Below are 25663 nucleotides of genomic sequence, written 5' to 3' on the forward strand. Positions count from 1 at the left end.
AGAGTCAAAGCAGCAGCAGGAATCCCTCCGTTACACATAAACAAAGATCTGGCGTTCCTGACGCCTGTACCGAACTGTGATGGGCAACATCGTGACTATGACGAGAAAAATCGTTCTGTCCTTTTTAGGATTGCATCTTGTGATATAAAGTCCTGTTTTTGGTTCACTTACATGTCTTTGGTCCATGTTGCATTCATATTTCATTGGAACCGCACCAAGTTCGTTTGGAAGCGGAGCGAGACTCATCTTTTCAGCGTCTCGATCCACTTGTTTGAAGCGCACCAGGGTTCAGATGGCAGCGTTCACAATGAACAAAATGAACCGCACTAACAGAGCAATCGCACCAGGGTTCGTTTTAATCCAACCAAAGTGTGAACACACACACTAAGTGGCTAGAATCAGCTGCAAAGCAGACCAGACTTCATACCAAAAGTTTGGACTTCATAAAATCATCTCCAACCTTATCCTGGTTTTAGCTGCTTCCTCAATGCAGTCTTGTTGTAAAGATAAGAAATGTTAAGCTTTGGACAGTTTGAGTGTTCAAACCATAAATTCTCAACAATCAATGCTGGATTGCAGATTATTTTCCTCGACGTGGGAGCAGTATTCCCTCTCTCAGTCTCCCCGAGCACACACCTGTCACTCAGTCATTGACCTCTGACCTCTAAAGAGGCTGACATCGGTGATGCGGCACCGCCTGTTTGTTTAGCTCCTACCAACAGAGGCTCTGAGGTGATGCCCTAATATAGAGTGTGTGTGTGTTTGGCACACATGCGTGAGAGTGTGCGTGTGCATTTTCTCTGGTTATTTGAGAAATGCAATCAAAGCCCATCTAAACAGCACTTTCTGTTTGCTAAAGCAGTTGTGGGAGATGTGCTGATGGATTGATGGTGATCTTTTTACCTTCTCCTGTAAGCAAATAACAAGCGGAGCATATGCCGTATAAATGTAGATAACACGAAGTTCTAACATGAATTAAATGATACTAAATTATATATATTATATAATATGAATAACATGAAAAAAAAAAAAAAAAGATGTGCACTGATTAATCATTTATAATTAACAATGCAATATTCCATACAAAAATACACAAATAGTCAATTTTGATTTTATGGTGACTAACAATTTAATAAATAAATTACCTGAATATTTGGTTTATTTTTGCACTGACTAAAATTTATTTGGTGAAAAGTTCTTCTGTTCTAAGTTCAGCAGCGGCCGCAAAGAAAGAAACTACATGTTTTGTCGTTTGGTTTGTTGCACCAGGAGCACATGCTGAAATCTCATTGGAACAAAGTATCTCTCCTCATGAATATTGAACATCAAGAGGAGAGGCTGTTCTAAAAATAATATTTCAATGCAACCACACACACACACACACACACAGAATGGATGTTATCTTCTGAAATCTTGGCATGTAAACTAACCGATGCTTCTACAGATCTTTCACATTATTGGTTGGATGCATTTTCTAAGGTTATTTGTTAACTATAAATGAAATCAAAGCCTATCCTAAACTGCGCTCTCTGTTCTGTCTCTGTCTGTTGTGGGAGAAGCTCTGATGGATTGCGGCTGATCTTTTTGCCGTCTCCTGTGAGTGAGGTCTAACTCTCTGACCTTTCCTCTCGCCGCTCACACAGCCGCACGTCTGAGAGAGCCACCTAACAAATCGCAGAGACACCAAACCGCACAAGGGCTCTCAGAGCGACATGTCTGAACATGTGCATACACACCTTCAGAGAGGACGTCGGGTGTTTGAGGAGTATTCCTGTGAGGGATGAACACACTCCTTCACTGGCCCTGCCTTGAGCAACTCGCCTCTGCTCTAATTACTGTATTGATCCAATCAGAGCACACACTGACCCCGACGCATTTACAACACCATGCATCCACATTTCCCTCATCAGTCAAATATATTCAGAGGTCATCTGAGAATTATGAGACGTGATAGCAAACAGGTGGAGTGTAATTGTCGGAAATGAAGGGCCATTTTGGCTAAATCTACAAACACTTACTATTATACGTACATTACTGTATATAAATGTGTATAACATCAATTTATAATGTGAATTATATAATATTAAATTATAGATAATACATAATAATATTCATAATGGTAATATAATATTATATTAACAGTTTTATTTTGCCATTTTCATTTATACAATTTGAAGCCATTTCAGTCAGATTAAGACTAATTGAATTTAATGATAAAGCGACAAGCAATACAAATCTACCATGTTAATCTTCTTTTTTTTTTTTTTTTTTTTTCTAGAAAGCAGCGACCGTAATGAAATAAACTACATTTTCTTTGTCGTCATTGTTTGTTTTGTCGTCATAATATTTCTATGCACTATTACAAAATGTACTGTGGTGGTACAATAGCACAGTGTAGGAATCATATGGTAATACCATGGTACTTTGATATGCACCATGTTACTCTACAAAGTTCCATAATTACCATGGTGTATGTTCAAAAATGTGGTATTTTTTTATGGTATCATCCAAAAAGCATTGTATTTTTTGCTAGTGTAGTTCCTGTACAAAGCATAAATCCATACATTTAGCTACACAGTCCGAAATAACGTATGTTAAATAAACAAAATACTCTACTAAACAAATACGAAGTAACTGAAAATATAAATAATTAATTAATTGGATAGATAAATCCATTTTTATTCTTTTGAAATAATCCCAAATGTAATACCACAGTACTTTTTGTTAGTACATGGTAATAGTCTTTGAAGTATTTATAAAAAATATGCGCCTCCAGCACTGAGCTGATAATTAGCTAAGAAACACATAAACGTGTTGACTGTAATAAAGACTATAATACAGATGACCGAAGGGCTGCGCTCACTTTCCTTTAAATGCATTCAGTTTGGTAATCAGTACAGACTCATTACAGCCAAAAGAAAACAGCAATCGATACTCTTCTCTGCATTTGGGATTTGAAGAGTTGCCTCCTGCCCAGTAAAAGTCTTCAGCCACAGCGAAACACATTGATCCGACCTCAAACGCTTTCATCACATTTCCCACTCCATTTCTGTTTTACTGACAGAATACATGATACCACCTGATGTCTGTGAAAGCTTGTCATATCTGATATGCAACCTGAAAAACAGTCAATGCGGTTCAGTTCAATACATCCGAAAATACAGAGATGGGAAAATTGGTATCTAACATTTTCCTGAGTAGAGAGTTCAGGATAATAGGCCTTAGACTGTTTTCCAGAAGTAAGAATCTTCAGAGAAAAAATGATTTTCAACAATAATGGATTAACCTTTAGACCCTTCATGAGCAGAAATGGTTTATCCTTCTGTTAAAGCAGTGGTTCTCAAACTTTTTCAGTAATTCCCCACTTTGGACAAGGGGGAATTTCCAAGCCCCACATGTTAAAGAAATAAAATGTTCAAATTTATTGAATTAACAAGTAGTATCATTATAGTAACAAGTTATATCTAAATACAAACTAACTATCTACATCAAATAACAGCAAGTTCAAAAATAAATAAAATAAAAGTGCAGCTGTGTCATAATTTACATGAAATTCAAAAATAGAGAAAATAAAAGTGCAGTTGTGTCAAAATTTGTATCAAGATCAAAAATAGAAAAGCAATAAAAGTGCCACTTTGCAATCTGTTAAAAAAGAAAAGAAGATAAATCCATCTGGCAAGACAGGTCTATTTATCCCTGCATTAGTGGCTGCAATGAGCCTGTTTTGCATTGCACAATTTATTTATTGCCCACACTAGCCTGCTACCCATCGGCGCGAAACATAGATATACTGTAGCTACACGTATATCTATGGGCGCGAAAGTTTGTTCCGCTAATATTAATATGCCTTTATAGTCACACAAACACAAACACACACACATGCGCGCGCAGTCACTCTCTAGTGCACGATTCTGGGAGATTGGATCTCATTTGCGGGCGTCAAGGAGCCGCTATCAATATGTGGGAGACTCCCGAAACTTCCGGGAGAGTTGGGATGTCTGGATAAAGATATAAAGGCATAAAAAGGAAAATGTCCTCCCGTTTGGCGCGCCCCACCTGTCACGTCTCTATTCCCCACCAGTGGGGCGCACCCTACACTTTACATGAACATTTGCGTGTAATGTTTTCAATGTTAAAATATGATGTTAGTTGCACAGAAATTACACACTTCACTTTTAATTCATAGTGCTAAAGTGAATGAAATTTCTTTTCTACCTGTGTTTTTAAAGTGGTTGTCAGTATATCACAAAGACTAAATTAATATAATTTTATTTAATAAAATAAATAATGTAAGTTGTTTTTGGCCTCTACTAGAATAGGTTCTCATACTTGAATGTTAAAAAAAAAACATTTTCCCCATATTCTCCATTGTTGCAGCTCGTCTCTTCCCAGTCTGTCAGTAACTCTCTGTTTAATTCCCGTCTCTATGAAGCTCCTTTTGAAAAGCACACTGTGCTCTGATTGGTCGGCTGGAGCAGTGTGTTGTGATTGGTCAAACACTTCGATTGTGTTTGGGAAATGTCCCGCCCCTTACCATAACTGCCAGTTTAACACACTACTAACTAACTCAACCAGGCCCCGCCCCTTTATTCTGCATATTAATTATTTAAATGAGGAATATTGTGACGTGTTCGTTCCCGGAAGAAACTCAAGCATTTCAGGGAGTTCAGAAACACTGACACTGATATAGAGAATATATTGACTTTACACTTTGTGACTTTGCAGAGCTTTTTCATGCTCAAACAGCAACAATACACACTGAAGAAAGATGAACATGTAAAAAAAAAACATAATAGGTCCTTTTTAAGAAAGTTTTGGCAACCACATTTTTTTTTTACCATACATTTAACGTTTTATATATATATATATATATATATATATATATATATATATATATATATATATATATATATATATATATGCAAAAGCCTCTAAGTTTTACTTTAATATTAACATTTTTATCAGGCTCATATGTATAGGTTTCTACCCAAGTACCGACATTTCTGAATGGGATGAGGCTGGGATTTAGTGAGTTTGAAGTGAAAGCATTTGATGAACGTATACTATGTGCAGAGAGCATTCACTCAATATTATTATCTCATTTTTGACAGAGGTGGCTTTTAGAGGCTTTTGCATCGGAGGGCTTCATATATATATATATATATATATATATATATATAGTGGAGGTTTGGCTCAAGGCTTAGAAGTGTTTATTGAAGAATCTTTTAAAAGCCTTTGGAAGAAATGAATGGGAAAAATATCAAGGCTGCTGAAAAAGTGGGCAGTCACTGTTGCAGTCTATTTATGAACAGACAATTGTCTGGCTGCAAATGATGAAAGCCACAGAAAGACTTTGTTCCATCTGTCCTAGAATTCATCTGGTCTGACCCAAGAAAAAGTGTGAGATATCTCTCTCCCCACAGCGTCAAAACACAGAGTATTTCCAGCTCATCAGCAGCGCTTCACTGTAGCGATGGCAATGTTAGGGTTTGACAGGTGGACTCTCTCTCTCTCTCTCTCCATCCTCTCGTTCTCTCTCGCTCTCCTTCACAGTGCTGAAGTGACAGCTCCATTTGAAGGGTCTGCTCTGACAGGATTGGGGACTGGTGCCGACTGACTGCTTGTCTGGGACGACACACACCTGTTTCATCTGTGAGACTGGTAGCGTGACGACGGCACACCTGCACACAGGCATATTCAACACCGACACACACTCTGGAGGGCTGAGTTGACGTCAAATCGGTGGATGCAGTGGCATCTTTAAAAAAAAAAATCCACCACTTATTTTGTTTCTGCATTCAAACTGTGGTAAATGTCATTCCATCACACACAAAACATGGCCAAAGTATGTGGACAGTCAAACACACATCCACATGTAATTGCTGAAGATAAAATGAACCACAGCTGCAGAGTTTACTCTCATTCAGACACCTGTTGGGGTTCAGGGCTTTCTCCACATATGACTCAGTAAACCATTTTACTGGTTGCTTCCTATGATAGCAAGTCTTTCTGCTGAAAATCTTGTCATTTTGTGGTTGCATGAATGATTTAATGCACCTGTTTGTAATTCAGCTGAAACAGCCTACTGTCTTATTTAGAAAGGGTGTCAACATATGTTTTGTCCATATAGCATATGATGATACATAGTACCTCTGATTTGGCACTGCAGAAAACACACACACACACACACACACACACACACACACACAATCTTCTTAATGATTTTTATTCGAAATGAGACAGCACTTCTTAGGGTTGTCAATGATCTCTAATGGCCACTGACTCCGGCTCCACCAGTAATCTAATTCTTCTAGACATTTCCTCTGCATTCAACACAATCTCTCACAGTATTCTCATCTCACGACTCTCTTGCTCTTGGTGTTTCTGGAACTGCCCTATCCTGGTTCACCTCCTACCCGTCTGGTCGCCAGCATTACATCTCTATCTGCCAGGCTAAGTCCACCACTGCCTCTGTCCCACACGGTGTTCCCCAGGGCTCTGTTCTTGGACCTTTCCTCTTCATCCTCTACATGCTCCCAATAGGTAACATCATCCGTAATCATGGCTTTAAATTCCTGTGCTACGCAGGTGACACCCAACTACACATCTGTTCTCAACGCAATGCTCCTTTCCCCACGAATTCCATATCAGCTTGTATTGATGATATAAATGCTTGGATGACCAGTCATTTTCTCAAACTCAACACTGGTAAAACAGATCTACTTCTTATTGGTTCACCTTGATTTACATCCTGTTTCTGTGTTGACAATGTTCATATTGCTGGAGTTTTGGTTCAACCTTCCACCACTGTCAAAAACCTTTGATTCCTCTCTTTCCTTCCACGCATCTCCTCGCTCACTAAGTCTGCCTTCTTCATAATATCACACGCTTACGTCCATTTCTGAATATCAGCGATGCTGAGACTAGTTCACGCTCATCACTTCACGGCTTGACTACTGCAATTTTATTTTCTATGGCTTACCCAATTCATCAATAAATAAGATCCAATATATTCAGAACTCCGCAGCTAGGGTCCTCACATACCGCAGCTTTCGTATTCAATACAAGATACTCCTTATCACATTCAAAGCACTCCATGGTCTTGCCCCCAACTATATTTCTGATCTCATCTGTCCCCACTCCCCAGTTCGCACACTTAGATCTTCCGATACCAGTCTGTTGATGATCCGTAGGCACAAACTTCATCGTTTGGTGGAAGGGCTTTTGGTATCGCTGCCCCAACTCTCTGGAATTCTATTCCCCAACACATCCGCGACCTTTATACAAAGAAATATTTTTTTTCCTGTATAATAAAGCCAACTATCATTTTAGTGATATTACTGTAATGTGTCAAGTGAACACCACTGCAAACACTGTATCATGGTAGTTACAGACACTCAAAGGCCTGTGGGATTTAGCAGGGCACTGCCGTCTCCCACTGGTGACCTCTACTCTCAATTACACACAGATTACCCAGAAGCCCCCGCCACGAGCCGTCAGCCTCTATAAATTTAGAGGTGGAACAATTAAACTCACTCCTGCCTGCTAACGCCATTAAACACTGCCAGCTCCTATACACACAGCAGGGAGTCGAGAGTTAATACACACATCGACGGGTGTGCAGAGACAGACAGAGACAGACAGAGAGAGAGAGAGAGAGAGAGAGAGAGAGAGATAGAGAGAGAGATAGAGAGAGAGAGAGAGAGAGAGAGAGAGAGAGAGAGAGAGAGAGAGAGCGAGAGAGAGAGAGATAGAGAGAGAGATAGAGAGAGAGAGAGAGCTTTGCTGCTGCTCAAGAACAACCAATTTGTTCTTCTACATCTGACAAAATCATCACTCTCCTAAAGTAAAACACTCAAGTCTTATTGTTGGATAATTGATATATTACCAATTAATGTGTCTGTAACATGTCTTGTATATACTTTTACAAGGCAATCAAAATCGACCCTCCCTTTTGCTTTGTTAATAAACTGTTCCTGGAGATATTGTGCACGATTTATCAGCGCATGTTATTCTGAAAAAAAAAAAAAAGAAACCAAGGGAAACATTATATTAACCTAACCTGTTTTCACCCAAAAACATGCAAAGAAATCGCAGTATTTTAATATGGTATTTTAAATAATACCATATGTAGTGTGTCATGCCTAAAAACACATCTAGAGAGAGAGAGAGAGAGAGAGAGAGAGAGAGAGAGAGAGAGAGAGAGAGAGTATATATGAAGACTTGCAAAAGCCTCTAAGTGCCATCTGAAATTTTCTTCTAAAATGATAATTTTTTTCAAGCTCGTATGTTTAAGTTCAGTAATTTCACTTTAATGACAATTAATAGGTAATTTTCATTGCCATTAAAGTGAAATAACTGAACATAAACATACAAGCTTGATAAAAATGATCATTCTAGAAGAACATTTCAGATGGCACTTAGAGGCTTTTGCAAGTCTTCATATATATATATATATATATATATATATATATATATATATATATATATATATATATATATATATATATATTTTCATACTGTATATATATACTATAAACTCATTAAGTGCCATCTTAAACTCAGATACAGTCCCTGCATGTAAACTGAGAGTAATAGCTTCTATCAGTGCAGGAGGAGAAACCGGCTATAGAAACCGGCAAATAGTCATAGCCTTTGCTATAACGTGCATTTTATCTCAGCTGGAATATTGAATTGACATCCAGGACCAGAACTATCCAATATAAGTCACATTAAGAGAGCCAAATGCTCTGTGAATGTTGTTTCATGTTGACTATTAATGTATGGACTATGTATAAAACATGCCCATGATGACGCAGTGCAAACTGACTCTTCGAGACGCTTCTCTAAGATGCTAATCTCGGAAGAGTGATGAAGTATGGGGTGTCGTCCATGTCTTTTTTCATAACTGATTGCTCCATAAACATATCTGCAGTAAAGCTTCATCTAATTAACCTCACAGCTGAGCGACTGGACCTCTTAAAGTCCTCATCTCAGTTCGAACGCTGAGTAAAAGCTGACAAAACAGCAGTGGAAGTGAAGTGAGTCAGCGTCGTCTCGAGCGTGCAGGAGAATACTAGAGGATCATTCATCTCTCCTTCCTTTGGCTGTGCATCAGCGTTCATAATGAGAACGCCCAGGCTCGGGTTTTACGACGACTGAAGAGAATGAGTCAGGCTTTCTGAAACAAAAACTGATAGTGAGTAGAAAGAACGAGGAGTTGTAAAATTTGTATACTACAGGGTAATGCCTCCCAATGGAGGAAATGTCAAGACATTTACAGGGCTCATCGCTAAGGAGTTTTCTGCTGTAAATCAGAGTTTTATTCGCCCCGCCAACATTTTCACTGACCCCACCACAAAATCATACACTGCTGATAAATAAAATGGATTATTATTACAATGTACTGTTTGATGTGTCATAAAATGCAAGTTTTACTTTGCAATTTTTTTAATTTTTTTTTTAAGTTTGCATTCACATATGGAAGATTTAGGAAGTGCTTCCCTAGTCTGACACTGTAAATCGGACAGTCTTTTTGGTTGAGCCCAGATTTATCAGTCAACTATCTGGTCTAATCACACAAAACAGTAAATGCATTACAGTAGCATGGCAGTTTAAAGTATTAATTCAAACCAAAAATTACAATTCTGTCATTTACTCGCACTAAAATTGGATGGTCTATTTTTGTAGGACAATAAATGGAGATTCTCCCATTAAAATTAAAAGCTAAAAAAATTGTTAAACTTCCGATTTCATTTTCTCATTTGAATTAATGACAGTCACTCATTTAGAAAGATTTGCTTTAAAATAGCTAATTTGATTAATACTCAAATCTAAACATTGGTTTATTTTATTAATTTATACTGCTATATTGTTATTTTACTGAGTAGATACATTGTACCATTTTTTTTTTTTTTTTACAGTGTGTATTCCAATGGGAAAAAAACAACAACATACAGGTTTGGAACAACACACATTTTTCTCATTTTTGGAGAACTATCCTTTAAATCTTTATTACTCTTCAATAAACTTTAATCTGAAATGCATCCAGAAATTAATGACCCCATGATTTGTTTGTGCTCCTGTTAGAATTTTAGTCCAAAATTCTCTCCCTTCAACAAATTTATGAATCTTGGTTTTGCAAATTTACATTGTAGAAGTTTTCCCCTAACTTTATTCCAAAATGGATTCAGTCTCTGAACAGTGTGAATAATATGCTTTATTTCAAGACATTCCTTCATATTTTGAACATAACTACTCAAGGTACGGTCACACTGACTGCTGTTCTGCAGATTTTCCAGTCGTTTCAATAAGATGGGATTGGGAAATCTTTCATCCACACACAAAATTCCCAAGTTGGTCATGTGAGTTTGTGTGACGGCCAACAGAAAGCTGCTTGTTTTGAAAGTGACTTCTGTGTGAGCTGTGCTTCATTCTGTTCATCGCTGCAAAACAATGTCTGCACTTTAAGGATGAAATTGCATGGGCTTTATCTGGTTGATGGCAATGACAGAGTCTTACTTTTTAGCAATAAAACTCAACGTTAGTCTGAAATATTCTTCAAAAAAGGTTTCAGATTTTGTCACAAGGCTTCTAGCGAACCCCAGGCCAACTTCACATTTCTCATAAGTGTTGTTCCCCCGAAGAGGCTGAATCGGGGAACTACAGAAAACACTGTTGATGTCTGGAGAGTTTCTGCCATGTCAGCCTTCGCTCTGCAACTCTTATTCTGGCCTTCTGGTCACTTCTTTGACATCAGCCATTCTGGCTCAGTTATTCTAATTTGATAGGATGGTCTGTTTTGGTCACAGAGGTCTATATATCCTAGAGAAAGTTGGCCATTAGCATTCACATTCTCACTTGCAGCTGTTTGGGTCTCACCTGCCATTTTTACTCCTTGAAAATAGAGAAATTTTGTTGGTGGAGTAACTTTTTATATTTCAAGATATTTTGAGTCTTTGATGAGTCTTTGCACAATAATACCAGCAATGTATGAAAGCCTATTTCATATAATTGTGACTATGTCTTGTAGTTGTCATTTTATATCTCCCAACTGTGACTTAAAACCTCATATTTCTTGTAAATATTTTTACATCCACAGTTTAAAAGACTTTAAACCTCATAACTCCGACTTTATTTCTTGTAATTCTGACTTTATATCTCCCAAATATGACTTTAAACCTCATAAATGTAACTTTATTTCTTGTAATTGTGGCTTTATATCCCCCATCTGTGACTGTAAATTTCCCAACTGAGACTTTATTTTGTGTAATTGTGGCTTTATATCTCCCAACAATGACTTTAAATCTCACAACTGCAACTTTATTTCTTGTAATTCTGATTTTATAGCTCTCAGGTGTGACTTTAAATCTTACAATTGTGACTTTATTTCTTGTAATAGCTGGGTTTCAGTCACGTGATTATGATGACGTGCGAAGGTGGGGCGATATCAGATGGAGGGCAGGAAGTAAACACGGAGAATACGTCTATGGAGGAAACCGTATTGTACCCGACGGTACCTTTTTGACCGTCCGTTTACACGTTCTTTCAAGGCCTGAAACCGATCTCGAAATATCCGAATGCATGCGTTTTTTTTCCTGTTTACAGTCACATCGGATCTGTCACATATGAGCAAAAAATCGGAATTGGGTCACATTTCACTGACAGTGTAAACGAGGCCTAAGTAAATGAGTATTTAACACAACCTAATGCTATATAAACACAGACACAAAAAACACGCTGGCTAGCTAACATACCTAAGACGAAGTGGTCGCTGCAGACACAGACATTAACTGACTCTGCTCCTCCCGACCGCAGACGTAACTTACGTTAAAAATCCACTTTTTACGGCGTTGTTCTGTGAGCTTTTTACATTTCTCACCTTTATGAGTGACAATCTTCGGTACTCTATAAAAACCCTTTCTCTTTTCTCGATTAGAACGATTGGAGCAGCCATAACACAAAACATTGGCATTTTTTCAGACGGCAGATCCTCAGCTATTTCACTTCTTGCCCTCCATCTGAATTTCGCGCTCTCACGATGCAGCAGCGTGACGTCACGTGAAACCAACCTATTGTCACTTCATATCTCCCAACTGTGACTTTATATTTCACAATCCAATATCTTATTTTACATTTTTTCACTTAACACATTCTCACTTTATTTCTGAATGCGTTTCAATACCCTATGTTCCTGGTCTTATTGTGCAATGACTCATTGGAAAAAATGTAATTGTAAATGTACTCATCCTTTTAAATGTAATTAAATTTGAGATCAGAATGAAACTGAATGAATTAATGCGTGTTAAATACTTTGTAAAGGCGGTATATATGCCTAAATCCAATATTTAGTCAAATATGACTAACCATTTAACATCATCATCTCTTTTTTTAGTACCATTCACTCTGTAGGTGCAAAATGTAAATGTGCCAGAGTGCGTGTGTGTATGAGTTTGAGCATGTTTGTGAGGCGTAATGTGATGCATAGCATCTTCCCCTGCACAGTTTTGCATCGTCAACAGCACCCCATTATTCATAAGGCTATAGTTGACGTTCTCTGAGCCATGGGCCATTAAATACACTCCGCTGTCTCTCTCTCTCACACACTCACACTCACACACACACACTGTGGCTCAGTAATGGTGGCAGACATTAGCCTGCTGGCTTGTAGCTCTTTCCGGAAGGATCCCCCCGGGCTTCTGATAAAGAGGGCAGATTTTTAACAAGTCTGGCTCTTCCAGAAGCTGCTGATGAGGACAACCATTTGCTAGCAGTTCATCCTTTACTCCTACCACTGTCTCTCAGCCTGACCGGCCGTGCTTAGCTGCCACTGCAGTCATGTAAGTTCACACTTTTTGACACCTATCTTCTCTCCCTCCCTCATGTTCTGTCATTCAGCCAGCAAATTTACAATCTTAAAAAAAAAAATCGGTTTCCACTAAATCCATTATAATAGGGGTTTATCAAGTTTAGAATAAACTCAGAGTTAATAGACATTCGTTTAAGTTCTAAGTTCTCCAAACTTATTTGCATATGCAAATTTGTGAATATATTAGTACTGGGCAACGATTAATCGCGATTAATCGAATCCAAAATAAAAGTTTGTGTTTACATAATATATATATGTGTGTACTGTGTATAATTATTACACATATGCATGTATATATTTAAGAAAAATGTGTTATTTATACATCAAATATTTATATATACTATGAATTTTGTATAAATATGTGTACAGTATATACATGCAAATATTTCTTAAATATATACATGCATGTGTATGTATTTATATATACAAAATAATCATACATATATCTTATTTATATACATTATATATGAAATCTAAAAAAAACATATAAAAGCTCACAGGAAAAATAATCACACATTAACTACAACATAATCAGTATTTAATATTTTGTTGGCTCTCTCTTGTTTTTGAATGTGTTCATAATTTCTTTGTATGACAGCCTGACCATTTTTTTTATTTTGTTTTATATATATAATATTTGAATGAAGGGTGAAGTCGTCAATTTAGTCCGGACATCACTTTTGATCACTACTATATATAATTAATACATATATAGCTAAACTTTTAGCTGCCATGAAATCAAAATGATTAGAAAAGTGCAAGACGAGCATCTCTCCCCCACACACACCTTTTCTCTTTTTTCCACACTAACTGCTTGACAGCAAAGCAAACGCTGATCACAGCATGACATAAATCCTGATGATGCAGTTTTGATGTGATGCATCCAACATATATAAATACACAACCATAAGAGCCTCAAAACACTTAGTCTTGTCATCGCAGCCGATGCTGACACTCTTATATATGATATTACTACAGATGGCGTCACATATCCCATAATCAAACCACACAATAACACACCAACCAGCAGAACAACACTATATTACACCGCAGAGAGTGTAAATCATCCGTGTAGTTTGAAGCGCTCAGTCGAGTTAAATCCGCCAGTTCTCCGTCAGATCCCCTGTCCACAGCTGTCAGATTTATTGACAGCTCTGTCAACTTTCCCAAATTAATTCTGCTCGATAACACTTGACAGCGTTACGGGCCGATAAATGCAGATTTGTGTTGGGTTTTAGTGCCTATCAGGTGAGATTTGTTATTGCCGTCAAACAAACTCCTCCACGTTACAAGAGAGCAAAGGAGAGAGAGTTTTATATATTTTATATTTTCAGAAAATATTTGACATAATTTTATTTTATTATTCATATTACTTCTTTAGTCCAAACGCACAATTTAATGAATTTTATACAATTTATAATTTTATTTTATATTTTGCACATTATTTTGTACAAGTATTATTTGTTTTCACCATTTACACTTAACTTTGCACACTTAATAAATTGAGTGTATAATTTAAATTAGGCGCTTTTTCTCTGGTAGGCTCAAAACTTTAGACTGCATTTTTGCACCATTTCAAGATTAAAATGCATGTCAACCTAAATAAATATGTTCTGTCATGCCAATAATGCACACAATTGAACGTAAAGAGACATTTCTAAACTAAACATTTGCATTGCTTGCTTGCTCTCACTACAGTTCTATTGAAAGTTTCCTGTGACATTTCCATTCTTTATATATTGCTGTGCGATTGGGAAAGACTTGGATATGATTTGAATGTCAGGTGCTACAAATCATCAGAAATGTTTATTGCTGGACAGCTTACCTGTAATACCTTGACATTTCTGAGGGATAAGGACATCTATCATAAAACGGTTGGAAAACGTTTATCCTGAATGTGACATTTGGCCCTTTTTAACATTCAGATGCCTATTTCACAACCGGCACATATTCTTCCAATAATGCAACTTACCTCTTCACTAACTGTCTAAGTTGAAACATTAAGATTGTATTTGTCAACGTGGGCAACTCGAAAAAACTTCAGCTAACAATTTTCCATAAACAAATTGGGAACAATTTTTGGAAACGGAATAAATGATAGGCACACCGGATTCTTTCATGCTGTCCCAAGCCAAGGATGCGCGTGTCACAAATACATCTAAAATATATCTCAGCTTTCTATAAATGACTTCCAACCTTTGGGTTTTACATTTTAGTCGTCAGGGGAATCTGCAGCAGGGTTGAGTACAACCAAGAAATACTGTTAGCAACAGATAGCGTGTAGGATTCACCTTCTGTCAGCAGACACGGCCTGCTGAGAAACTTGATTGAATTACAGTACAAATAAGTGAAGTGCTGATAAATACACTGCGTTGTTCAAAAGAGTATTGATTTATGCAGTATTTTTGCTCTTTTGGTTTGATTCTTTGACTCCATTAAGGGGAAAATACTTTTTTAGTAGCACTTGTTAAAGCAAATATCACAATCACTTTTGCTCAAATGTAAGTTTAGGGGTTTGTTTAAAGTTTAAAGTATTAAACTTTGATGCATAAATCATCCAGCACTGTTTGAACAACATGAATATTAACACTGTCAGCACACTAAAACCCTTCTCTTGGAAAACTTGTGCCTCTGAATTCAAATGCTGAAGCAGAAATACAAGAAAACAATTATAGATGATCTACTATCATCAGCTGTTGGGACTATTCATAGACGAATCAACCATCCTGACCCAATCCTAACAGTAATGCAGCGCAAATCACTGGCAGCCACCCATTACACCATAGCATGTGTTTAAATGTTAAATTACATTGTCCTATCCCAAGCTACAGTAATAGATTTCAATATTTGTTGGAACATTCTGTAATTATGTCTTCAGAAAGGTAACAGGGTGGACAGTTTTACAATTTCATCTGTTTTTACAAGCCTTTTGCTCAAGGTTGTGAAACTATAAAGTACTGAAAGACAATTTAATGCTCACTTTTAAATAGGGCTGCACAATATATCGAAATTATCTAAATATCGCAAATGTATATATCGTAATATGCATATCGCAACGGCTTGCAATAACTGGGGTTATGAACAAAAGACAAAGAGAAAATCACTCACTGCTCTCGGCTGAATAACTTTAGTAGCTTGAATAAGAAGCAGTATATATTTCATTCATACAGTGAAAACTAAGCAGTGTTTTATTTTTTCATTTGATAATTCAGTTTCTGTTGTTAAATAACCCTAATGTAGGATAACCTGAACCCCGAGGTTTACACTAATGTTAAAATAACACTTCTTATACTACAGTAAAACACTGATGTTCACTTTCAGAAGTTGTAGGGATGTTTTCTCGTCACAGAAAGACTGTGAAACACGTATGTTAGGTTATATAATATAAATACATTTTTAAGATAATTTAAGTTTATTTTACACACTTTAATCATTATCGTATCGCATATCGAATATCACATTATTTAATGAGTTATCGCATTTTTCTTCAATATCGTGCAGCCCTACTTTTAAGTTGTTTTCTCTACAAAAGTATGGAAACAGGGTTGAATGAAACGGTGGACAGTTTTACAGTTTAATTTGACACTACAAGCCTTGTGCTCAAGGTGTGAAACTATACAGTACTTTTGGGAATACTATAATGTTTATAATGCCTTTAGAAAGGTAACAGGGTTGATGGTAACGGTGGACAGTTTTACAACTTATTTTGTTTTTACAAGCCCTGTGCTCAAGGTGGCGAAACTATAAAGTACTTTTGAGAAAGACAATTTAATGCTCACTTTTAAAAGAACAGTTGTTTACTATACAAAATTATGGAAACAGGGTTGACATGTAAGATTGTGCCCACTGAGAATTGTAAAAAACAAACAAGTTGATTTGATAAAAGTAGGAGACTTTAACTCCTTGAATAGTTCACTTCCTGAAAAATGATAATGTCATTACGACAGGCACAATAGTTTTAATTACAATGAGCATATTTGCTAATAAGCCAAAGAGAAGACGAAAAAATGCATGTTTACGATTTAAAAAATAAAAAATAGATAAAAGTAAAATAGCATTTAGAAAAATGACTATCTATCTATCTATCTATCTATCTATCTATCTATCTATCTATCTATCTATCTATCTATCCATCCATCCATCCATCCATCCATCCATCCATCCATCCATCCATCCATCCATCCATCCATCCATCCATCCATCCATCCATCCATCCATCCATCCATCCATCCATCCATCCATCCATCCATCTGCTCATTTTTGAGGGTAAACCCTGCTGTGTTGTCATGAGTAAAAGAGCGAGCACAAAGGAAAACTCTTATGTTTCTGATGGTTCTTTCAGGGCACGTCTGACGCCGAAACGTCCTCACCGCACTGAAGAAGAGGATGATGGGAGACTTGCTGCCAATCTCATCATATTACCAGCTCTCAGAACTGCGGAGTCAGCAGTACCGCAGAAAAAAAGACAGAAAATGATTAGGACAATATTGTGAATGTGACATTTCTGGCGGTCAGAGACAGTTGAAGGCTAGATGAGCTGTGATTGGCCGTCCTCTCGCTGTAATTAGTGATTTGAAGTTGGAGAAGTGGTTTAAAGTAAGTATTGACGTCTCCCTCGCCCTTTCTCTCTCTCTCTCTCTCTCTCTCTCTCTCTGGCTGTAGAAAGTATGAAGCAAAGCTTACAGGCATTGACGCAACTGCAGCAAAATGATCATAAAGAGGAAATTACCTGCAGTTACACACACACACACACACACACACACACACACACACACGCACACACGCGCACACACACACATGCACACACGCACACACACACACACGCACACACACACACACACACACACACGCGCACACACACACACACACGCACACAGACATACATACATACAGCTAATTACAAAAGTACTTTCGCAGTGGAAATACACTTATAGCGTGACGAATCGCAAACTACTCTAGAAACTGTTCAACTAATATATTTGTTTTAGGTCTGGACTGAACTGAATTAGAAAGAGAGCAAAACAAACCAATCTCTTTCAATTTCTCGCTGGCGTATGGGCTATTACAGCCTTGCAGCACCTCGTGATGTCATCTTATTTATGGATGTCATTAGGGGAAGGGGAGGGAAAAGGTTGCTATTTAAAAAAGATTAAGAGCAGGGACAGGGATGAATGTTTGCGGCTCTTTTACGCACTGCAGGTTCTCGCTGTATCATTTAACACACACACACACACACACACACACACACACGCGGTCTGCTCCAGCAGAGGGGACTCGGGACAGTCAGACCGCTGTGCCCGCAGGTGAACTTCTCATACTCTTTAAAAATTAATTATTGATGTCACAGGGCGAGGAAACAGAAAAAGGGCAACCCGAGTACAGCGAGTCTGCAGTCCACTAAAGTAGACGTGTTCAGGAAGAGCTGTGTCATGTGAACTGCATTCTGGGAAAATCCTGCGGATCGTTCTGTGGTCTGTGGGAGTGTTTGTGAATGGACGGCGGAAGAAAGAGCTGATGAGTTTGAAGAGCCTGACAAACACCATCCAACATGAAATGGAGAGTTAAAAAAGAAACGAAGCCATTAAGCATCGTTGACCCCTGCTCCTCTGTCAATAGATGAACGCCACACTGCCAACAGCAGCAACATTAGCATTCTCTCCTGCCTCGCCGCGAGCTTTCAACAAGGATTGTAAAGAATGACTAATAGAAATGAACAAAAAGAAACATGACAGAACACAGCAATTTACTACAATCTTCATGTTGGATCAACAGCTGTGAATGCATGCTCTCTCTCTCTCTCTCCCTCTCTCTCTCTCTCTCTCTCTCTCTCTATATATATATATATATCATTCATTCATTCATGCATTCATTCAGTGAAGAAGAATAGACTTTTGGATACATAATGTAATGACATTTTCATGTATTTTGTCTATTTAATTTGCTGTATTTCTAGGCTTCTCTACACAGCAGAGTTAAGGCTGCTCTGTGCCTGCTCAAACTTCGGTGTAAAGACATAATGCTGCATTAAAGCCAGACTGAACTATGCCTGCTATGACCCACCTCAGCCCCTAATGTCAAAGTATACCGTTAATATTGCTGTGTAAATGAATAGATACCAAATTTATTCAACATTAAAAAGTCGGTGTAAAGACACCGTATGCAATCAATGCATATAGTTATTTCTAAAAATGTATAATAAAATGATAAACGAATATTTATGGAAGCTTTAAATATAAATATTTAAAAAAAAAAATACTGAAAAAGGCTCACATTTGTGATTTAGCTTTACATATGAGTGAATACACATTTCATAAGAAGTATTTTATTTTAAAAAAATATTTATGTAAATAAGATTTAATATATGTTTTCTGAAAACACATCTTAATACCTACATTTTTCTTAATTTTTAAACTTAAATTTATTTTAACTCTAAATTTATATTATTTCAGAGATTAAAAAAAAAAAAAAAAAAAAAAAATCTTTACTGAAAAGCATATACAAATACTGATAAAGAATAGGACATTTGCATTTTTGATAAATAATTGTCCTTGTGCAACTGGAATGGCTGTTTGGCCACTGTATCTGGTAGAAGCAGTCGCTTTGTTCCGGCTCAAAGCATGTTTGTATCTGACATGTTGGATTTCTTACTTTGGATGCGTGAACTCGTCCACCAGCGTGACCTTCTCCACCAGGTCTCCTCCGATGCTGCGTACCAGGTCGTAGAAGTCGTTTTCTGTGTAACCTTCGGCCGGCAGCCAAAAAGAGATGTCATTGAAGAGCGGAGGGTACTTACTGAGAGGCTGCAATGGGGAGAAAAACAGAAGAAGAAATCTGTGTTTTGGGGCATGTGTAGAGAAGCACAAGGACAAAAATAATATAAAGGGTGGAAATCAGGATATTAGTGTTGCTGCTTTTGTAAAATGGCAGCAAAAGCAAAACAAATGTTAAAATACACCAATTCTAAGTACATCATTTAAATTCAAACACTTCAACCATGACATTTGGTTTATTAGCCTGAAATTTACTCACATTTTTATTTTATTTGTAGCTATTTTTTTTTTTTAAATAGTGTCATTGGTTTAAAACTTTTGATGGAGTTATGGTGGAGGGAGAGATTAAACTTTTTGCTGACCAAGTGATGATTTCATTTTATTCCTCAGACAAAGCTATTACCAATAGAAATTCAAGAGAATATATATATATATATATATTTTTTTTTTTTAAATACTGCATTTTTATTTTCCTCTCCAGGAAGAAGCCACTCTTCAGCTTTCTAATAATTTCTAATTACTAAAAATACAATGCATGCAAGAATAAATTGATGTGAAAAGAGATTTTTGACAGTGCTTATTCAAAACCTCACTTTATTCAGTTACTCAGCATGAAACAAGCACACACACACACACACACACACACACACACACACACTTGTCTTTTTGAGGACATTCATTGACAATGCAATCTCTAGTTCCTAACCCTAACCATCACAACTAAGTGCCTAAACCCTAACCCTACCCTTAACCCAATTATAACCTTATCCCTAAAACCAAGTCTTGACCCTCAAACAAGCATTTTTGGTTTTTGAATAAATGAAAAATGTAATAAAAAAAAGTAATAAATAATTTTGGTGCATCACTATAGCCAACCAAAAACTAGCTTTGTCAGCATGGAAGACCAAACCAAACCTGCTTAAACCTCAAGGCAACCACAAATCACCTTTTCTTTAGTAACCTATCAACCAACAATGAAAACTATGAATGTATTATGCCCTATGGCAAAAATATGCCCTTGGTCATATCCTAATGTTCTTGATGTGAATGAAAATGCACCATAGAGATCATGTAAGCATTCTGTTAGTGTTTGTAAGGCTTCTAAAGTGTGGACAGTATGCTTGTCTAAAAAAAGCCTGCATTGCACTTCTTGTTTTTGGCTAAGAGTGTGTGTGGAGGCTGTATGTGTGTCATATGGCATGTCTTATTGTGTGCAGTGATTCATTGTGTGTATGTTGTGCATGTTGCTCTCATAGGACACAGCAAAGCACACAAGGGCGGAGGAGAGCGCTGACCCCACGGTCATACCTCATTACCAGTGGAAAGAGAGACAGACAGAGAGACAGTCATATATAAACCCAGCAGAGCATCAGGCAAACTGACAAGCAAATCTCTCTCTCTCTCTCTCTCTCTCTCTCTCATTCTCTGAGTAATGGACAGTGGGCAGAGAGGGAGATGGGCTGAGAAATGACCTACAGCCCGAGAGAGCACAGGTAATCAGTCACACACACACTCCCTGCAGGACAAGCATCAAGCCTGCCTCATGCTACACACACCGCTATAAGAGGACCTGTTCAGTGTCTCAACCTTTAATAGACAAAGGTCACCCAACAATAAAGGACATGTATGACATACAGAAGGTCATGTTTGGAAAGAAGAGCATGCATGCCTCTGATGTGCTACAGCAATACAGACAAAACTAAGAATCAGAAACAAAGAAAAACATGAAAGGTTCAAATACTTTCTCTTGTCCTAGTTTAATGTTCATAGACAACTATAAGTAAACCATCAGGGATTGATTCCCCTTAGAAAGCTTGAACACTGTGGCACTATTGTTTGTTTGAGGGGCTTGGCTCAGCCAATGGCAAGAGTCGGGGGAGGGGCTGCATGTCTGTCTGACCAATAGCAGATGCGGAGTGTTTTGAAACAAATAACGGCATATTTTTTGCTGAAACTACACTTTACCTTGAAACTACACGTCACCACTGAATTTGTGAATTTAGTATTTTCAGAGCAGCTTGATTGTCATGGTCTGTGCGCTTGCAGCTATGCTTATGACTGACTATTATGGGATAGCGTACTGTGTGTGTTCATTTGACCCCTAGTATAATAGCAAAGGGAAAAAAATACAAGATGGAGAGAGGCGGTGCAGAAAGTGAGGCACAGAATATGAATTTTTACTCAACGGCACAGAAAAACTTACAAAAAAGAGAAATACACACTGGAAAAAAAACATTACTGGTTTGAAATCTGCTCAGCTTAGTCTAGATCCTTTTATGTATTGGTGAATGAAACATTTAAAATATCTAATCAACATCTAAGACAGAATGCTAACAGATAGCCCTGACCCAAACTCACACCGTTGACCGAGTCTTTTGCAGCGTCTCCTGCAAGGCACAGATTTTTAATAACGCTTTCGTATCACTGATCTGTGTCTCGTGTTTTTAACCTCACAAATTAGTTTTTTTGCGATTGGCATCCTACAGTTAAACCTGAAGGCCTGTTCACACCAATGATATTGCTCCTCTTGTGTCATTATAGGTATTGCTGTAGCATGGGACTCAAAGAATTAGAACGATTATTAAAAACTTTATAATTATCGTTATTGTTATCATCCTTGGTGTGAACGACCCTTATGGTAATTAGGCGAGATCCTTATTTGTGAGAAATGCTGTTAATCTTACCTGGAAGGTGACAGGCTGATAGATGTCAGACAGGCGGAACTGCTTCAGGAAACGTTCATCGTCGCTCCAGAAAAGTCGGATATCTGGGATGCCGAACAGAACCATGGCCAACCTCTCCAGCCCGAGACCAAAAGCCCAACCCATCTTATTCCCAGCTCCAGCTGCAGGAAATAACAACAACCGAATGAGACATGTACTCCATTTTAGTATTTGCTTCGTTGAGTGTGGCATTGTCAAGAAAAGACAAATGTTTCAACAAGGATGACTGCGACTAGTCACAACAAATCAACACTAACCCAAAACCTTGACGTTCTTCTGTTGTGTCGCAGCATGAGCTTTCAGCGTATAAATATAAAAGCCTTTAAGTCAACATGAAATCAGAACCTCAAATCTCAAGGAACGTTTCTGATTGTATTGTGCTTTATTCATCGGTTCATGTTATTCCAAATAAAGACTAAAATATTTGCTCCATAATCTTTCATGAAAAAGTAATAACTTGCTCCTCTTTTTTGTCCTCTCCAAGAACAGTGTAATAGATTTTGATATGTAATGCATATTTTCACAAGCCAATCATTACCCAACTACTTTGTTTCAATAGGAAATATGTCAGATTAAAGAGGCCTCATTACGCCCTTTTTCAAAGTCTTGATTTTGTTTTTGAGTTCTAATAGATTGGTTTTCAAGCTTGAATGTTCAAAAACACATTATTTTCCCCATATTCTCCATTGATGCAGCTCGTCTCTCCCCAGTCTGTAACGCTATGGGGTGCGTTTCCCAAAAGCATCGTTAGCCAACTATGGTCGCAAGTACCGTCGTCATCAGCAGAGTTCAACGAGTCGGTGTTTCCCGAAACTATCATTCCAACGAACATTCGCAAACAGCATCGCAAAGTTGTGTGTTTGGAACGAAGCAGTTTCTTGTTTGCATGACATGTGGACTCAATAAATCCTTACCTTGAGCCATATAACCAATAAGCAAGCTAACATTCAGTACAATCTGTATCTTGTATTTAGAATACATACAAATGTCATTTACGTCTTTTAGTTTGTCAAGATATTTAAAGTGTCATTTTTGAAGAGTGCGCATGTGCGAACGTGCTCTAGTGTAAGAACGAGCCTATGATTGAATCTGGAAATAAAGCAAAAATAACTGAGAAAAAAAGAAAAGAAATATTCCTCAGATGCCATGTCTGTAAATTATAGCAAAACATCTAGAACTAATTAAATCTCAAACAGATTCATTAAAAGTAGTTATTACTTCACCACCTGCGTGACATCATTAACCAACGTGGTTGAACGACCAATTTGCGACAGTACGCTGATTTCACGCAGCCGCCATTTTGAAATCGAAAGTGAGGCTCCGTGGGAAGAACCCCGGAAGTAAAGATAAACAACAATGCCTTGGACTACCAACCTGAAGCTGCTGCCGCGATTTACACTATTGGATGTTAATATCCAATATAGGATATGTATATAGTTCATTCCTGCTTCTTTTTTTACTTTCTGAATTATATATATAAAAAATTATTTTATTTATAAATGAATTTCACTGTATATAGTCTAAAGTATGAAAGAAATGTATGTACAGTTTTAGAATTGACACAACATCATTAAACACAACAATACGCCATTGCATTCACGACTCTCCTGTGATTAAAGGCGACACTTCCGGTTTTCTTCCCACCGGAGCCTCGCTTTCGATTTCAAAATAACGGCTGCGTGAAATCAGCGTATTACGGTTTTGGGAAACAGTCGTGACTATAGCTAGTTGATTTCTTCAATGATGCATCATACTATGGTAGTGAAGCAGCGAGTTACGTCACTGTATGGGAAACACACCACTGTTTAGTTCTTGTCTCTATGAAGCCCCTCCTTCTGAAAAGCACACTGTGCTCTGATTGGTCGGCTGGAGCAGTGTGTTGTGATTAGTCAAGTGCTTGGAGAGTGTTTGGGAAATGTCCCGCTCTTTACCATAACCGCCAGTTTCAACACACTACTAACTAACTCAACCAGGCCCCGCCCCTTTATTCTGCGTATTAATTATTTAAATGAGGAATATTGTGACATGTTTGATCCCCCCCAAAAAAACTTTGTAACTTTGCAGACCCTTTTCATGCTCAAACAGCAACATTATACACAAAAGAAAGCTGAAAGCTGAAAATGTGAAAAAGTAAAAAATGTCTGAATAGGTAAAATGTGTTGCTAATGGCATTTCACATTGACGTCAACTCAAGTGACAGCATTAAATTAATCTGCTTTAAGATCCACAGGTAGAGGAATAACTAACTTGACATATCCCGTTGATTGACAGTCAGCGACAAGGCTGTGCGGCTCTCGGCAAGTCAACGTTGGAAATAGTGCTGCTATTTCTGATGTGATTATACTCATTACGAATTTTTATTTGCTTTGCAACCCTGTGTGACCTATGATGAGTGGAGGAGTGAGCAAACAGATTTTTTTCCCCCAGACTATCCATGCCTTTCACTCTCTCTCAAGCCACTGTTTAACCCAGTGAAGCATTCCTTCAGATGCGAAGGAAATGTGTTTTATATGTTAATGAAGGGAATGCTCAGGGGTCAAAATGCTCAGCCAGATGGGACAGAAATCGGAATAAATCTAACCCTCAGACATACAAATCAATCAAGAGAGACATTGACGATTCTGATCTCTCTCAAGACCACGGAATACTTTTTTTTTTTTCAAATACTCATTTTACTAATTGCAAAAAATAATATTAGTATGAAACTTATTAATTGTCTCCAAGCTTGAATAAGCACGACTTGAATTTTATTTAAATACATGATGTATCTAAAGGTGTTCGCCCATGAAAAAAGTGAATGCAATGTAGTGTTGCTAGGCTGTTGCTAAGTGGTCAGTCTTGGTGTATTTTATTTGGCCTAAGTAAGACTTTGGTGAATATGTCTGAATTTTGCATATCACCCCTATGAAAAACATAATTACTAACATCCATTGCTAAAGTGTCATGAATTGCAAAGCTAAAGTGAATCTGAAAAGTGATATCAACTAATAACAATAAGAAGAAATGTTTCTTTGGGAACACTTTATTTCGATCGTCCACTTCAGACATTCTGTTGACTATAAGTAACTTTGCAACTACATGTCAATAACTCTCAATAGAGTATTAGTAGACTGTCTGATTAATATCTGATAACACTTTATTTTGATGGTCCACCAAAATATACTACTGACTGACTATAAGTAACTTGGCAACTACAAGTCAACTTATTAACCCAAACCCTAACACCTAACCATAACCTAACAGTCTACTACAGTCTACTAATACTCTAATGACAGTTAGTTGACATGTTGCAAAGTTACTTA

General features: G+C 37.5%; 1 protein-coding gene across 2 annotated transcripts in view; it reads right to left on the minus strand.

Annotated features, from left to right (window-relative positions):
- Positions 1–25663, minus strand: part of fars2 (phenylalanyl-tRNA synthetase 2, mitochondrial) — a 147012-nt gene that overhangs the window by 37615 nt on the left and 83734 nt on the right. For both annotated transcript variants that reach the window (XM_084102436.1, XM_084102435.1), the window contains exons 5-6: positions 22323–22483; positions 19517–19668 (exon numbers count right to left, since the gene is read on the minus strand). In XM_084102436.1, the coding sequence (XP_083958562.1) occupies positions 19517–19668; positions 22323–22483 (313 nt within the window). The remainder of the gene's footprint in view (positions 1–19516; positions 19669–22322; positions 22484–25663) is intronic.

Source organism: Abramis brama, assembly GCF_963993115.1.
Source record: "Abramis brama genome assembly, chromosome: 24".
In the NCBI taxonomy this organism is placed as follows: Eukaryota; Metazoa; Chordata; class Actinopteri; order Cypriniformes; family Leuciscidae; genus Abramis; species Abramis brama.